The sequence below is a fragment of the Salvia miltiorrhiza genome, chromosome 8 (assembly GCF_028751815.1).
Source record: "Salvia miltiorrhiza cultivar Shanhuang (shh) chromosome 8, IMPLAD_Smil_shh, whole genome shotgun sequence".
Lineage (NCBI taxonomy): Eukaryota > Viridiplantae > Streptophyta > Magnoliopsida > Lamiales > Lamiaceae > Salvia > Salvia miltiorrhiza.
Window position 1 is genome coordinate 494,065 of NC_080394.1, and position 16,285 is coordinate 510,349.

The window sequence follows — 16,285 nt, forward strand, 5'->3', positions numbered from 1 at the left end:
CCGAGATTACTCGAAATTATTTTTGTCAGCCAAGACTCATACGCCATGACTAATCCTACGTGGCATAATCTTGAGATTAAATATTGAGCCATATTTATTGAACTGAACAAGATATTACAAGACTAATCTTATCTAATTCTACAAACCGAGCATGCATCCCCACACTACAAGAATTCATGTCATAGACAACACGATATAGACAACAGTTCTTCAAAACTATCATCTATTATACCTATATATAGACGATGGTTTATATATAGAACTATAGAAGCACGTCGTCTATATAGAGCGGTCATAGACGACGGTCCTCAATACCGTCGTCTATTCTAGAATTGAACAAAAGATATTACAAAAAAACCAATAATTAATTTGATTATTTTATATAAATAAAAAATTGCTTGGTGGGGGCTTGAGCCCCCACTCCCCACATGAACGTGGAGTATATTTTATTCCGACAAGATCATCCCTCTCTTCCCACTACAAAACTACAAGAGATATCTCAAAGGAAAGCAGAAAATCAGATCAAATCATGACATCCCTCTCACCAATTCCATCATTCGATGATCTCAAGATCACATTTCAAGAATACTCCTTAGTATCTCCATCACATGAAAAGACTCAGCCAAAATCAATCTTCTTGTCTAACATTGACCAAATTCTTGATTACAACATCCCAACAGCCCATTTCTTCAAGAGAAATCCAGATTTCCCACCTCAAATTGTTGCTGAAAAGCTCAAAATCGCGCTGCGAAGAGTGCTGGTTCCATACGATTTCATGGCAGGGAGGCTGGAATTGAACCCCCAAACGGGGCGCCTAGAGATCGACTGCAACGGGGCCGGGGCCGGATTCGTCGTGGCTTCGTCTGAAATTTCACTAGATGAGATGGGGGATTGTTTGATTCATCCAAATTTGGGATATCGGAAGCTTGCAGTTGAGAAGTTGGAGAATTTGGCCCATGATGATAAGCCTCTTTGTGTTTTTCAGGTATGTGATGTGTGTATTTTTTTTTTCTTTTTCCGATTGTGTTAAGTCTGTTACGTTTTCATGTTACAGTTTCTTTTTAGGACTATTTTTTATTTTTTTGAAATATTTTAAAGGTCGAGCCATTTTTTCAACTTACATGATTTTAAGATGTTATTTTTGCATTTTTAAAAGTTCGATTATTTAACCCCACCGCTCCCCCTTCCCCCTCCCCCAACTCAGAAAAAAAAAAAAAAAAAAAAAAAGTTCGATTATTTTTGCATATGCGTCCACTTCTTTTGATTGAATATTTGTAGTTTCTTTATTAAAATGAGTTTTTTTTTTATGCTGAGAATGCATAATTTAGATATGTATTATCCTTACCTATATTAATTAATTTAAAGTATGAGAACTTTTAGTTTTTACCAATGAAAGTTCAGGGATAAGATTTGAAAAAATCATTAATCATGTCATGAAATTAGAGGGATCCAATTCAAAAACATTAAACTAAAGAAACTCACAAATGCATATCTTCTTAATTTCAACATTTGGGGTCTGGAATGTCATGTCACATCATTCAGAGGTAGTGTTTTTTATATATATATATCTTTATTTAGATGTCGGATTTCATCTTACCGACTTATATTATTCTTACATTTATAACATGGATTTCAATCTTTTCGATTATTGAATAAAAAATTGAAAAAATTATGTACGGTAAGATTTGAATTTGAAATTTTTTACTTTAGACATTCATAACTTAAATTTTTACCGGTGTCTATTTCTAGATCACATCATTCAAGTGTGGTGGATTTGCGATTGGCATGTCAACTAATCACATCATACTCGACGGCATGGGTGCCAAGGCATTCATGGAAAACCTAGCCTCGCAAGCTTTCGACGACGAGCCCTTGGCCGTCGTCCCTTGCAACAATCGCCGCCTCCTCTCCGCCAGATCTCCGCCTCAAGTGGCATTCCCCCACCACGAATACCTCGACCTCAACCTCCCAACCGGAGAAGGCTCTCGCCCGCCCGTGTATGATTGTAACCGAGAAGAATTAAATTTTCGAATTTTTAAATTGAACCCAACTGACATAACTAACCTAAAGGTCAAGGCCAAAAGTGCTACCAATGAAAATACAAAGATTAGCACCTTTAAGGTGGCGGCGGCGCTTATGTGGCGGTGCCACGCCTTTTCCGGTGACCTAGGGCATAAAAAGGATGAATATTCGACTGTATTGACTTCTATCAATTTAAGGTCGAGGGTAAATCCACAACTACCACTTTCATATAGTGGCAACGGAGTGCTGCCTATAGGGATTTCAGCCACATTCGAGGACCTCGAAAAAGGCCCTTTTTCAAGACTAGTGGAGCTGATCTCCAATAGAATTAACGATATGACTTATGAATATGCCAAATCAGCTTTTGACTGGCTCGAGGTGCACCGTGGGGTCCCCCACGGGGATTATCTCATTGCCTCGTGGCTAGGGTTAGGGTTTGACCAAGTCGGGTACCCGTGGGGAAAATCGATTTATAGCTGCCCCATCGTGAACCATCGGAAGGATATATGTTGGATTTTTCGTGATGCAGTTGATGACGGAGTTGCCGCCATGGTGGCGTTGCCGGCGGAAGAGATGGTACGATTTGAGGCACTCTTTTATGAATTTCTTGGATGATGAAATTAATTAATTGATGTAACATATCCTTATGTAATTGTTTATAATTTATATATGTTGCATCTTTCAATTATTTGTGATAATTAGCTATATAGTTGTGAGGATTTTAGTTCTTATCGTTGTTTTTGTTTTCTCAGCTGAGTTTGTGATTCTTAACTACTTCCATTACTACATAGAAAATCACAACACTTAGATCCAGATTTTTCTTTTCCTATCAAAAGACCAAAACAACACAAACTTTCATTTAGTAATTTATTTGACTTTGTCGAATTGGGATGTGACAAATGAATTTCAACCAAACTTTTTGGACGGCTGCAATTGTCGCAGAGCGGCTTTGGCTATGATATTTCCACCGCTTGCACACACTCACCACAAACAACTCCTCGAAAATCGAAATACTATCTCGTAGACGAAACGTACTCTTTAAAATACTCTCTCAGTCTCATAAAAAACATGAACATTTGTGAATGACACGGTGTTTAAGAAATGTTATATAGAAGTATATTGTGAGTGGAAAATGGATCTCACTTTATAAAAAGTAAAAGGATTGTGATGGGGCAGTGTGCAAAAACAGAAATGTTCATATTTTTTGAGACGGTCTAAAATAACAAAAAAATCATTTTTTTTGTGAGATGAAGGGAGTATTAGTATATCGTTAATTCCTAAATAGACATCCAAGCATAAATTTGATTCTTGATTTACAAATTCATTCAATAAAATATAAATTCATAATAGATCTTCACGATCCAATTCAAAGTGGGCACATAGTTTCCCATTAATTTTATAAGATATATATATATATATATATATATATATATATATATATATATATATAGGGAGAGGTTCTAATAAAAACCTCTATTAAAATAAGAACTAGGAACCTAATCTTTACCTTTAAAATTTTAGATCTAATGGTTAAGATTAAAGCACTTAAAAAATCATGCCTAATTAGGGGGGACTAATTTGAATTGCCGTTTTTTTCTCTTTTTAATAATTTAAAGGTTATTTAAGTAATTTTAAAGGTTAGTAGTGGGAGATTTTTAAGGGATCACTTATATCATTTACGGTGTATGATTTTATTTCATTTTTGTTTTAGTTGACGCATACATCTATATATGGTTTATGTATATATGTTTTATTTGTTTGTAGTGTTTTGGTTATCGTTAGTTTTTTATGTTATGTTCTTACTTTTAAATTTTAACTTTTATGAAGTTAGTTTTAAAAATGCAATTCGTTGTATATTATGCAATTAATTTGTTGTGATACAAAATAGATATTTTAACTCTAGGCATAGATATTTGTTGCGCAACTCGAATTTACCCATGATACAAAGTTCAATCTCTCACATATGCAACTAACATATTTTACATAAATATGTTTTACTTAATAACATAATATTTTTATGACAATAAATAATGTTCACAATGTAACTATGCAATTTATTTATAATATTTAATATTTCGAATTTTTAACAATGTAACTATGCAATTTACAGTTGCACAAATGCAACTAAGGCAAAAAGCCACGTGTTTGCTATTATACATATTTCGTGCAACATAATAAACATTTATGTGCAACGACACTATAATGCATTTAGTGTGCAACTACGAATAACATACAATGCAACAACATAAACTATTTTATTAAAAAACACTTATTATTTGTGCAACTATATATGAATAACTTACAATGCAATAACATACACAATACTATGCAATATCACAAACTATTTATGCAACTACATAAAAGTACATAGTTCAACAAAATACACTATACTCTACAATTACGAATACCATATTCAAAAGCAAATTGTGCAACAAAATACACTTTAGTGTGCAAGTATAGTGCCATCAAGCATACACAACATTTAAAAGTAAAAATCATATTTTAACTTTTCTATGCAATTCGTATTAACTATCTATGCAATTACAACCTTTCCCAAACATAGTCAAGAAAAAACCAAAAAGTCTATAATCGAGAAATCAAATGAATTCTAAAAATGCATCTTGTAAAAGGTAATTATGCAACTACCACATTTCATAGAAAAAATTCCTATAATCGATTCAGATTTATTGACGGATTGGATAATACAACAGATTCAAAACAATAATCCCATCAGTGAATCAAATTTCGACACCCATTCAACAAAATTAAGAAGCCTACAAGCAAAACTAAATTTAAAATCAAAGATTTTGGAGCAGATTCGAACGTCAATCTCCTTGGAAACCTCGCTGCAGAAACTCCGTTAATCGCCAAAGATTCAACACATTCTCCTTAGCTTTTCTAGACAGCTGTTGCAATAACTTATTTAATCGCCGAAGATCTCTCTGAAATTCGATGTTCGTCGCCTATTGAGGTGAAAAAAAAATGCATGCAATTCACAAGGTTATATATAGTGAGCAAAAGGCTTTTCTCAAAGCCAAAAAAAATAAATAAATCATTTGTGCAACTAAAAACATCATACAATGCAATTAGCTTCAATCGTACAACAAATAAATAATTCCTATGCAACAACTCAGCACACAAACTTTCGTACAAACAGTAAGCACCAAAAATGCAACAAGAAATTAACTTTCACAAAAACCTCATGTGTGCAACTGATAAACATCAGTAAATGCAATTAACTTTATCTATGCAACAACACAATATTTCTGTGCAAGTTATTATTTTCTATGCACCAACTCACATCTTAAATGCAATTAGACAAAAAAACAAAGCAAAGCAACGAGATACAATTATCGAGCAATACAAAACTCTCATTTGTGCAACACATTTGTATTGTGTTGCTAAAGAATTTTAATACAAAACAAAAAAACACTATTACGAAACTATGCATCTATGCAAATCGATTAAGTTTCATGCTTTAATCCAAATGCAAATGCTCATTTTTATTGTGTTGCTAAACAATTTTAATCCACACAAAAAATAAATTTGTTGTGATACAAAAATCGAAAAATCCCTCACCCACGTCGCCTCCTTTTAATCCAAATGCAAATGTTCATTTTTATTGTGTTGCTAAACAATGCAACATACCTAGGCAAATATGCACTGAACCAACTATGTAACTATGCAATTCATTCAACTATTCAATACATTCAAACTTCTTTTCATTTAATGTTTTACTGAAACTTCCATCACAAACAAAATTAACATTATGCAACTGCTTCACTCAACTATGCATTTAAAAAAATTACAGTTTACTAATATCGAAACACAAGTGTATATTCAACAAATTCCAACAACTATGCAACTTCACATTTTATTAAACAAATTTCGAAACACATGGTATATTGATCAAAATCCAACAATTTTTTGTGCTAATAATATCAAATTTGAAGTTATATTCAACAAGTCCTAACATTAACCAACGAAAAAAAAAACTCAACAAAGTGTGCACCTAAATCCAGCAACTATGCAATTTAAATTTGAAAGGGTGAAGAGTTGTCGCAAAATTGAAATACCGGACTCCGTCGAAGCCGGTAGTGAAACTTAGAGATGCACGTCGCCGCCTTGTGTTGAGTCGCCGGAAAAAAACACGTTAACTAAATCGCTCCGCCGCCGCCTTCCACAGACCGGTGACCAAATCTCCCGCAAACGCCGGAAACACCTTCGACTTGCACATGAATTCCCTGTCGCCAAGCACAGGCCGGCGCTCAAAACGCCCGCAACCTCCGGAAACTTGGTTGCACAGAGGTTGCCGGCGGCGAAAAATCCCTCACCCACGTCGCCTCATTTTCCAGATAAACCACCCGCCCATTTTCTATTAAACCCTAGGTGAAAGCGAAAATGACAGAGATACACCGAGAGTTCAATCTCTCCTCCGACTCCGTCCAATTTTTTGCAGATCGGCAGATTTGATAGCAAGGAAGTCGGCTACTCTCTATTTCCAAGCCCTAGGTGAAAGTCACAAATGAAACTGAAATTAGAAGCGTGAAAATAAATAATTACTGTATTACATTTTTACCCTTTCAAATTTAATTACATTTAAAATATTAATTTAATTGTGCATCTCTAATTTAATCTCAGCCATCTATTTTTTCTAAATGAATGGTTTAGATTAGGTTCCTAGTTCTCATCTTAAGGGGGGTTTCTATATTAACCCCACCCTATATATATATATATATATATATATATATAGGGGGAAGTTCTATGGAAACACAAAATTAAATAGAGAATAGAGACGCAATCTGGTTCGTTAGATCAATCTTGATCAAAGGCTGAGATTAAAAGTCAATATAATTAAAATTGGTAAGATTCATAATATCCCTTAATTTACTCCCTTCTCTCTCCTCTCTCCTCTCTCCTCTCTCCTCTCTCCAAACTCACGCTCTCTCTCTCTCTCCCACACGTTCGTAGAAAACACTAATGAACATACTAATGTTCGTTGATATGTTCGTAGAAAAACAAACGAACATACTAATGTTCACATAGAAAATACTAATGAACGTACTAATGTTCGTTGCTATGTTCGTTGATATTTACGTAGAAAAACAAATGAACATCGACATGTTCGTAGGAAAATAAATGAACATACTAATGTTCAGCTATTATGTTCGTTGACGAATGATATCACATCAGAAAAGGAATGGAGCATTTCATGGGATTTCATAAACATACCAAATTAATTTAATATCATGGAATTTTATGATCCCTTGATTCAGATTCATCCAACGGACATGATGTGGTCTCTATTCTCCATATAAGTAGGTGGTTGCCATGGAATCTAACCCTATATATATATATATATATGTCGACTCATTTGGACCTTTCTTTCTCTCGCTCTCTTTATATATATAAACTACTTTCAATCTTTAATCGTGAATTCATTACTTTGCTAAATGAATTCATCGTTTTGCTTCATAAAAGCTAATAATAATAATAATTCATCATGTATTCATAATTCATTACGTTATATTTAAAAGATGTTTATAATTTCCTAACCGTACCTTACAATTATTGTCAAATTAATAATGTATATATACATGTATCGTACGTAGTATATATATACAGTAAACTAGCCCAACATAGTGTGTTTATAATTAAGTTTAGTACCTTGCACAGCATGGCAGTCAGAAATTGACCCATCTCATGCATGTGAAAATATTCAAATAAAACTTGGCCCACTTGAATAAATGCAATAAAATAAGAAATTTATCTCCCACTCTCAATTCCCAGCAAATGTTGACCACATACCAAGATATTTTACTTTCAAACAAAGTACTCTTTCGTTTTTTGCTGAGCCTATATAAATTAAGAGTGTGTTCAATTTATCATTTTTTTATAAGTTACATAAATAAACACAGAAATTTAAAGACAGTACGAGATGAGATAACAAAATTTCTCATTTTAAATTAATTACTTCCTTTTTTTCCCCCTCATTTTGTACAAAAGAAAATTAAGTAGAAGAATAATATTATTACACCAAAAATGAAGGAATAATATTATTCATTCTTGGAGTGAAAAAGAAGAGATGAGAAAGGATAGGATTCTATTTTATAGAAAATGATGGAAAATAAAGGAGTTTAAAAGGAGAAATTTTTACTATCTCGTTTTCTAATGATAAATTTATCAACCAAAATTATGTAATGGGGTTAAAATAGACAATCTAAATTTTGTGCCCAAAACACTTTTTCTGTTAGTATAGATATAGATTAATATAGATGTGGTGTTTATATTTTTGCACACATTCTTTTATGATATTATCAATCTCTTTCACACATAATATTTTTAAAAAAATTATCTAACAAATCATTTAAAAATTACTCCCTCCGTCAACGAAAATATGGCCTAAAGGACGATGACACAAGTTTTCAGAAAACTTGTATTGTTTATTTAATGAGTGGAGAAAGGGTCTATAAATTTAAAACAAAGGAAAAAGTTAATTAAGTTAGTGAGTAGAAAAGGGGCCCACAAGTTAGTCAAATAATTGCTAAAAATAAGTTATACAGTCACATATTTTTATGGACGGACCAAAATACTAAATTAAATACTAAATTGAAAGTATGACCATCCCCACAATTACGACCACATGCTCCTTATCCTTTCTCCTTCACTAATTTCCTTCACTCTCACCACTACCAAATCAACACTGTTCCACCAATCAATTAAGCCAAAGAAATCTGAGCTTGAATTCCCTCAAATTGTTGCAATGGCAGAAGCAGTGGTGTCGATGGCTCTAGAAACCTTGCGCGATTTGTTGAAGGATGAAGTAAAATTTTTATCTGGTGTGGGTGACGAAGTGAGGGAGCTCGAGATCCAGCTCAAAGAGATGAAGTGTCTTCTCAAAGATGCCGACAGAAGACGACATGAAAGCGAAACCTTATTCAACTTGATCTCGGAGATCAGAGATCTTGTGTACGAAGCGGAAGCTGCCATTGAAAGACACGCAGCTTATCAAGTGTTGGCAAGGAGAAGACGAGGACGAGGCCTGAGACAGCTCATCTGCAGATATTCTTGTATTTTGGAGGAATTCAACTCACTCCACCAACTAGGCTCCGAGATTTCAAAAATCAAATCCGATCTTGGAAGAGTTACTGAGAAATTAATGCGAGACTACGGGATAAAGAACATCATCGATGACGGCGAGAGCTCGGCTGCCAGCGATAACAAGAAGAAAATTACCTTCCCCGAATTTGAGATCGGAGACTGTTTTGTGGGGATGGACGATGAGCTGAAGCAGCTTCGTGATCTCCTAAAACAAGACAACGAGGAGAGAGTTATATCAGTTTGGGGAATGGGGGGATCAGGCAAGACCACCATTGCCAAAAAGCTCTACAACGAGACCAAGTTTGATCTTTCCGCGTGGGTTTGCATTAGTCAGCAATGTCCAAGTTTTCAATCTGTTTGGAAGGATGTTCTCAAGCAGCTAGAGCATCAAATCACGAAGGATGGGCCAAAAATAAGGGAGGATGTTACAAGCTTGAACGAGTGGGAGTTGAAGGAGCGACTATGCAAGATACAACGAGAGAAGCGATGCCTCATTGTTTTTGACGATCTTTGGGAAACTTCTCATTGGGATGGCTTCAAGCATCCCTTCCTTGTCCAAGATTCGCAGAGCAAAATCTTGATCACCACGCGTGAACAGGAAGTCGCGGAGATTGGATGCCCTATCAAACTTGGGTTTCTAAAAGAGGAAGATGCTTTGGAACTACTCAAGAAGAAAGCATTTCCCCACACCAACATTCCAGGTTACTAGGATTTGGCTTCTAGTCTACAAATAATATTCTAGATTTACATGTTGGTTAGTTTCTACTCTTGCATCATCGATTCCAAATCAGATGAGAGGATCTGACTAAGTTATAAAGTTACTAATCAATTAATTGTCATTTGTTTTTCAATGCAGAGTTTGCATTGGAAGACAATGTTGAGAAAATTGGGAAAGAAATGGTGAAGAAATGTGGGTATTTGCCGTTGGCAATTTGTTTACTCGGTGGGGTCTTGAGAAAGACAAATTCGATGATGGAGTGGAAGTTAGTCAAAGAATTCATATATAGAGATGAAAAGGAGATTGATGGAGTGCTAAATTTAAGCTATGAAAGTCTACCCTATTATTTGAAGTCATGCTTTCTCTATATGGGTATATTTCAAGAGGATGAAGATATATATGTTAACAATCTATATAGGATGTGGATAGCACAAGGCATGATTTCTACTGGAGACAAGGACAAAACTTTGATGGAAATTGCAGAGCTCTACTTGGGTGAGTTGGCCTCCAGGTCCATCGTCCAAGTCGAAATTTACGATGGTGTCGCACCTGGAATCAAATATTGGAGCTGCAAACTTCATGATGTAGTAAGAGAACTATGTTTGAAATTGGGGAGAAGTGAGGATTTTGGTGTGCAGAGTTTAGAGTATCAAAGTGGGAAAGCTTCCTCGCATAGGAAAATACGGCATTTGGCTATATATTTCAGGAAAGAAGTTCAAGTGGAACCTGACGAGCTTACACTCACTTGGGGAGAAGATAGTAGCGAACATTTAAGGTCTCTTCAAATGTTCAATCACATAGATTCGGGTGTTGTTGTTGAGTTTCCCCCGCAAGGTATCGTTGATTTTCAGAAATTCAAATTGCTGAGAGATCTAGTTATGGTGGGATTCAAATTTGAAGGAAGAAAGTTATCGAAAGGAATCGCTAGTCTTGTTCACCTTAGACGTTTGCGTTTAGAAAAATGTGAATTTGATAAGCTACCGTCGTCCATAAGGAATTTGGTATACATGGATACCCTTGATTTAACTTATTCGATGAATATTGAAGTTCCAAATGTTTTTAAGGAGATGGTACGTTTAAAGCGATTGTTTCTTCCCGATTATGATGAGGAAAAAATTGGAAGTTATCGATTGACATTGGATGAGGGAGTGATTGAGTTGGAGACCCTGTCGAATTTGGATAGTAGAGTGCATGATTTAAAATGTATGAACATAATGAAGAATCTGCGAAGTTTCAAAACAAAAATACACGACAATGAAAGCTTGTCAGCCAACATCGACGCCATTGCTCTCATGGAAAAGTTACTGTTTAGTTTGGTTGAAATCAAAAAGGGTTGCGAGTTAGGAACAAATAAGGGAGTGTTAACGCTGAAGAAGGTAATAACATGTCCCAATCTTCATTCCTTGTGGATTGAAGTTAAGTTAGGGAAGGCGCTGGCAGAGTGCGGGAGTGACTTCATCAGTTCAAAACTTATAAGTTTGGCCCTGTCAGAATGTGAGATTGAGGATGATCCAATGGGGATACTGGGGAAGCTTCCTTGCTTGGTAACATTGTGTTTATGGACGAAATCATTTGTGGGGGAGGAGATGACGTGTCCATCAAACAGTTTTCCTCGCCTCAAGAAGCTCTTTCTATGTCAATTACCAAAGTTGAGGGAGTGGAGAGTGGAGGCAGGAGCCATGCCCCTTCTCTCTGAATTGATGATCTATAATTGTTCCAATCTGAAGATGCTTCCAGTTGGATTGAATGGCATTTCTACTCTTCGGGAACTGAAGATCATTGGAATGCCGGAAATGGGGAAGAGGGTATCGGCATCAGGAGAGGATTTCCACAAAGTCAGCCATGTCCCTTCAATTATCATCCTTGACTAACTAGTCTAGTCTCCACCCGGGTAATGCTTGCACCAATCTCATTCTCAATTCCCAATTTTGTTGCTTCAATTGTAGTTTTTCTCTAAAGCTAGATAGGTATCTCGATAAGGTTTTAATTATAAAGCTCGACCCATTCTAAACTTGTATCGTCTTGGTTTTGGTTGCAGGGTAGTTTTCTCCCCCGGCCCCCTTCGAGCTACAGTCTTGTCGTTCCACATCCCAAGTATTTCTCTTTAATTATTTGCATTCTTTTCTCTGCAACCTTGTTTCTCTTTAATGTGTATATTTCTTTTTAAATAAATGTGTATATTTCTCTTGTATTATTAATCTGGTTGATTCTAGACAATTTATTTTAGACTTGCTTAGTTCCATATGGAGTTATTTTGGTAAGATTCAGTCCATGAGTCTTTGTATATAATTTCTGGAGATTTAAGCTTTATTTCAGTTGTTGAATTGTGATTTTTGTTGCTTGGTTGTTTAGATTCCAATAAATTGAAAACTGGGTTGCTTAATATGAATATACTATACTAATGGGTTGCTTAATGGTTGCTTAATTATATATAATTGCTCGATTTGGTTTTTATAAATTCACAAAACGAGCATCTTATGACAAGGTTGGGTGTTGAAGAAATTCACAAGGTTTTTATAAATTCACAAAACGAGCATCTTATATATATAATTATATATAATTGCTCGATTTGATTTGGTGTTGAAGAAATAATTTATAAATTCCCTTTGAATGATTGGGTGAAGAAGAAGACGAGGTAGAAACAAACAGGCGCTTATGACAAGGTTGAATTAATTATTGAATGAAGAATTTAGTATAATACTTAACAAACAAACAGAATTAGTATAATTGAATGAATCACCAGGTGGTCCCTACTAAACAAAACAAGAGGAAATAATCAAGATTATGTGCTTTCTCACAAAGTTACTCTTTTCTCATAGAGGAAAAACTCTGTTTCACAATCCAAATTCTTCGCAATCTCGATTGAAGAATTTGTATTCACCACAACGAGTTCCATATCCTTATTCCTCTCTCTATATACTCTCACCAATAGTAAATCGATCGATCGAGTCTGGAATTGTTGCGATGGCAGAAGCAGTGGTGTCGACTGCTCTAGAGTTAATTCCGATTTTATTTAAGCCTGATCAACTTAAGATTTAATTGGATTAAAGTCAATTGGTTCCTCAAATCCGTAATTGTTGGAATATGGCTGATTAATGATAAAGCTAACATGTTCGTAGTAGAAATTGTAGGAATTATTTAGTCGTATACGATGTCCACCACCCGTATACGAATAGGGGTGTTCATAATTTGATTTAAACCGTAAATCAAATCAAACCAAACCGTATTTATGTGGTTTGGTTTTGTTTACGGTTTGAAAAATATGGTTTGGTTTATATTTTTGCAAAAATATGGTTTATGGTTTAGATTTAGTTTTTTAAAATTATAGACCAAACCGTAAACCGTAATATATTTAAACCAATTATTATTATTATTATTATTATTATTATTATTATTATTATTATTATTATTATTATTATTATTATTATTATTATTATTATATTTTGAAAGTTTAATAAAATTATATAATATTCCTATCCGTTAAAGTCTTTAATTACATATCATCACACAATAAGCTTACTTTTCTTAAACTTAATTCTTAACCCCTAATTTATTTGTTTAGATGGATGCTAGGACCTCGATAAACATGAATAATATGGAGAAAAGACATGCTTAAGATTTAGTTTTGATGCATATTAAATGTCTTTTTAGTATGTACTAACTTTTTTTTTATCATTTTCTTCAATGTTATTTTATTTTTATTAATTTTGAAGACCTTAGATGTTTGATTTTTTATTACTCTAAAATAGAAAAATAAAAAATATAAATAAATCGCAAACCAAACCGCATCAAACTGCATTAATACAGTTTGGTTTGGTTTGGTTTTAATATTAATACGGTTTGGTTATGGTTTAATTGGTTTGGTTTTGACGCCAAACCGCATCAAACCAAACCGCGAACACCCCTATGTACGAAGATCCATTCTGGATCGAACCACGTAATTTCGAGTGCGTGTGATTTCCATTTTGTTTCTATTTCGATTCGTCGTGTTCTCGTGGTTGAAGCCCAACCACTTATCAGCCCAATTACAAATATGAGCCCAACCCAACTTATTTCTCTGTTTTCTTTCTTTGAAACCTTATCTCTTTCATCTTCGATCCACTTTGAAAGAAATGGATCCATACCTTAATTAAAAGACCCAACAAACAGAAATTCAGCCCGTAAACTATCAGGCCCAACAGCACATCAATTTCATGTTATAAAACCGAAATCAAAAGCCCAATCTGATTAACTCGTATGCAAATTTAACCCATTTGAAAAAAAAATCGCATAATATCATGATGTCGAGAAATTAAATATAGTCGAGAATATTGATGATCCATTTTAACATCAAGTGAGTTGTTGTGTGTTGGTGAGAGATTCAGTTTAATATATATGCTTGTGATTTTTCTAATGTGGAAGTTTGGGATAAATGAACCTCCCGCTTTTGTGGAGGGTCTTCCTCATTTACCATGCGTTTGCTCTTAATAAGATCAATTTCTTCATTTTATGCACATATTCTAACTATTTACTAAAAGTAGTGTGCTGACATTTTTGGTGTAACGACAACTATTTACACATATTTAACATGTATTGACTATTGACTACTGGCGAAGGCAGCAGCTCCACAACTTCCTTATCTTTTCTAATTAACTTCCCTCTCACCACCAAATTAGCAAATCAAGAGGATTTTGGCGTGCTGAGTTTGAAGTATCAAACTGGAAAACTTAATACCTTATTAAGTGAAGCTTCCTAACATATGAAAATACGACATTTGGCTATCCATTTCAGAAGAGAAGTCGAACTGGAACCTGACGGGCTTGGAGAAGATGCTAGCAAACACTAAGGTCTCTTCAAATATTCAATCACTTCAGTTTGCGTGTTGCTGTTGAGTTTCCCCTGCAAAATATCTTTGATTTTCAGAAATTCAAATTACTTAGAGATCTAGTTATGGAAGGATTCAAATTTTCAGGAAGGAAGTTACCGAAAGGAATCACTAATCTTGTTCACCTTAGATGTTTGCGTTTAGCAAGATGTGAATTTGATAAGCTAACGTCATCCATAAGGAATTGGTATACATGGATACCCTTCATTTAAGTTGTTCGAGAAATATTGAAGTTCCTAACGTTTTTAAGGAGATGCTATGTTTAAAACACTTGGCTCTTCCCAATTATGATGAGAAAAAAATTGGAAGTTATCGATTAACATTGGACGAGGGAGTGGTTGAGTTGGAGAGTCTGTTGGGGTTGGATAGTAGAGTGCATGAATTAAAATGTATGAACAAAATGAAGAATCTGATAAATTTCTCAACAAAAATACACGACAACGAAAGCTTGTCAGCCATGATCTGTTTGATTTTGATGATTCTGCAAAGTTTTATTCCACCCCTGACTCAAGAAATATTGAGTCTATTAATGAAGTAATAACATTTTAAATGCCAAATAAATTGCAGAGGTTATTTGCTAGTATAATCTTGGTATATAGTGTCCCAACAAATGTGAGAATCTTTTAGGATCCCTACTTTGATGCGTTGTCTAAAGATTTCAAAACTAAGTACTTCAATTGAATTGTGAGTTTACAAAACTTTGAAAAAGTTTATTACTATCATAGAAAGCATGAGAAAAAAATATACATTCCTATGATCTTCCAGAAATTCTTAGATATGTTGATATTATACGTAATGCAAATCATGAACAACAGACAATGCTTGTGTTGCATCGAGAAAGGAGACGGTGGAAGTTTTTTAATCTTGTAAAGTTTTTATTAATTGTGTTGAATCATCCGACATGTATATTAAGTACTCCCTCCGCCCATTAAATAACTTCATTTTTTTTTCTTTTTCGTCCATTCGCATAACATCTTCCTACTTCATTTTTGATAATAATCTCACTAACCATCACTCTTAAATTCCCCATTTATTTATACATATTGTCACTAATATAATGTACCCATACAAACTTATTGACTATCTCAACTTTTTTTAAATTGTGTGGGGCCTTTTCCACTTACCAAACACACAATTATATTTCTTAAAACCCCTTTCCACTGCTATGAGGAAGTTATTTTATGGACTAGTGTCTTTATAATTTATTTTTGGCAGAATTCTAATTTAATATTGATTTATTATCTGCAACAAATAAAAGTTTAAATATTATATTGAGGAATATTTAAAAACAACTATTTTTAAGAGTTCAGAAATTTAGAAAAAAAAAATATGTATTGATAATGTTTAGCATCCAATAAATTGAAAATTGGGTTGCTTAATATGAATATATGTAATTCTTAGCTCAAAGTCTAAATATTATATTGAGGAATATTCATGTTGGTTAGCATGAATATACTAATACTAATGGTAGTGTTGTGCTTTGATTTGATGGATTTAAAATCATGATTGGTGAATATTTAGCTCAACCGTTTTCTTTACTTTGAAAACTCTTTCCTACTATAAATAAGTGATCAAGTAAT

At 34.1% G+C, this 16,285-nt stretch overlaps 3 protein-coding genes across 3 annotated transcripts in view; all 3 read left to right on the plus strand.

Moving 5' to 3' along the window:
* Positions 1 to 16,285, plus strand: part of LOC130999704 (probable disease resistance protein At1g58602) — a 40,127-nt gene that overhangs the window by 14,730 nt on the left and 9,112 nt on the right. The gene's annotated exons all lie outside the window — the stretch shown is intronic.
* On the plus strand, positions 367 to 2,835 carry LOC130999712 (acyltransferase GLAUCE-like). The gene is made up of 2 exons (XM_057925334.1): positions 367 to 985; positions 1,750 to 2,835. The coding sequence occupies exons 1-2, from the start codon at positions 530 to 532 to the stop codon at positions 2,635 to 2,637; spliced, it is 1,344 nt and encodes a 447-aa protein (XP_057781317.1). The 5' UTR covers positions 367 to 529; the 3' UTR covers positions 2,638 to 2,835.
* Positions 8,786 to 11,712, plus strand: LOC130996996 (probable disease resistance protein At1g58602). Its single transcript, XM_057922277.1, has 2 exons — positions 8,786 to 9,824; positions 9,980 to 11,712. The coding sequence occupies exons 1-2, from the start codon at positions 8,786 to 8,788 to the stop codon at positions 11,710 to 11,712; spliced, it is 2,772 nt and encodes a 923-aa protein (XP_057778260.1).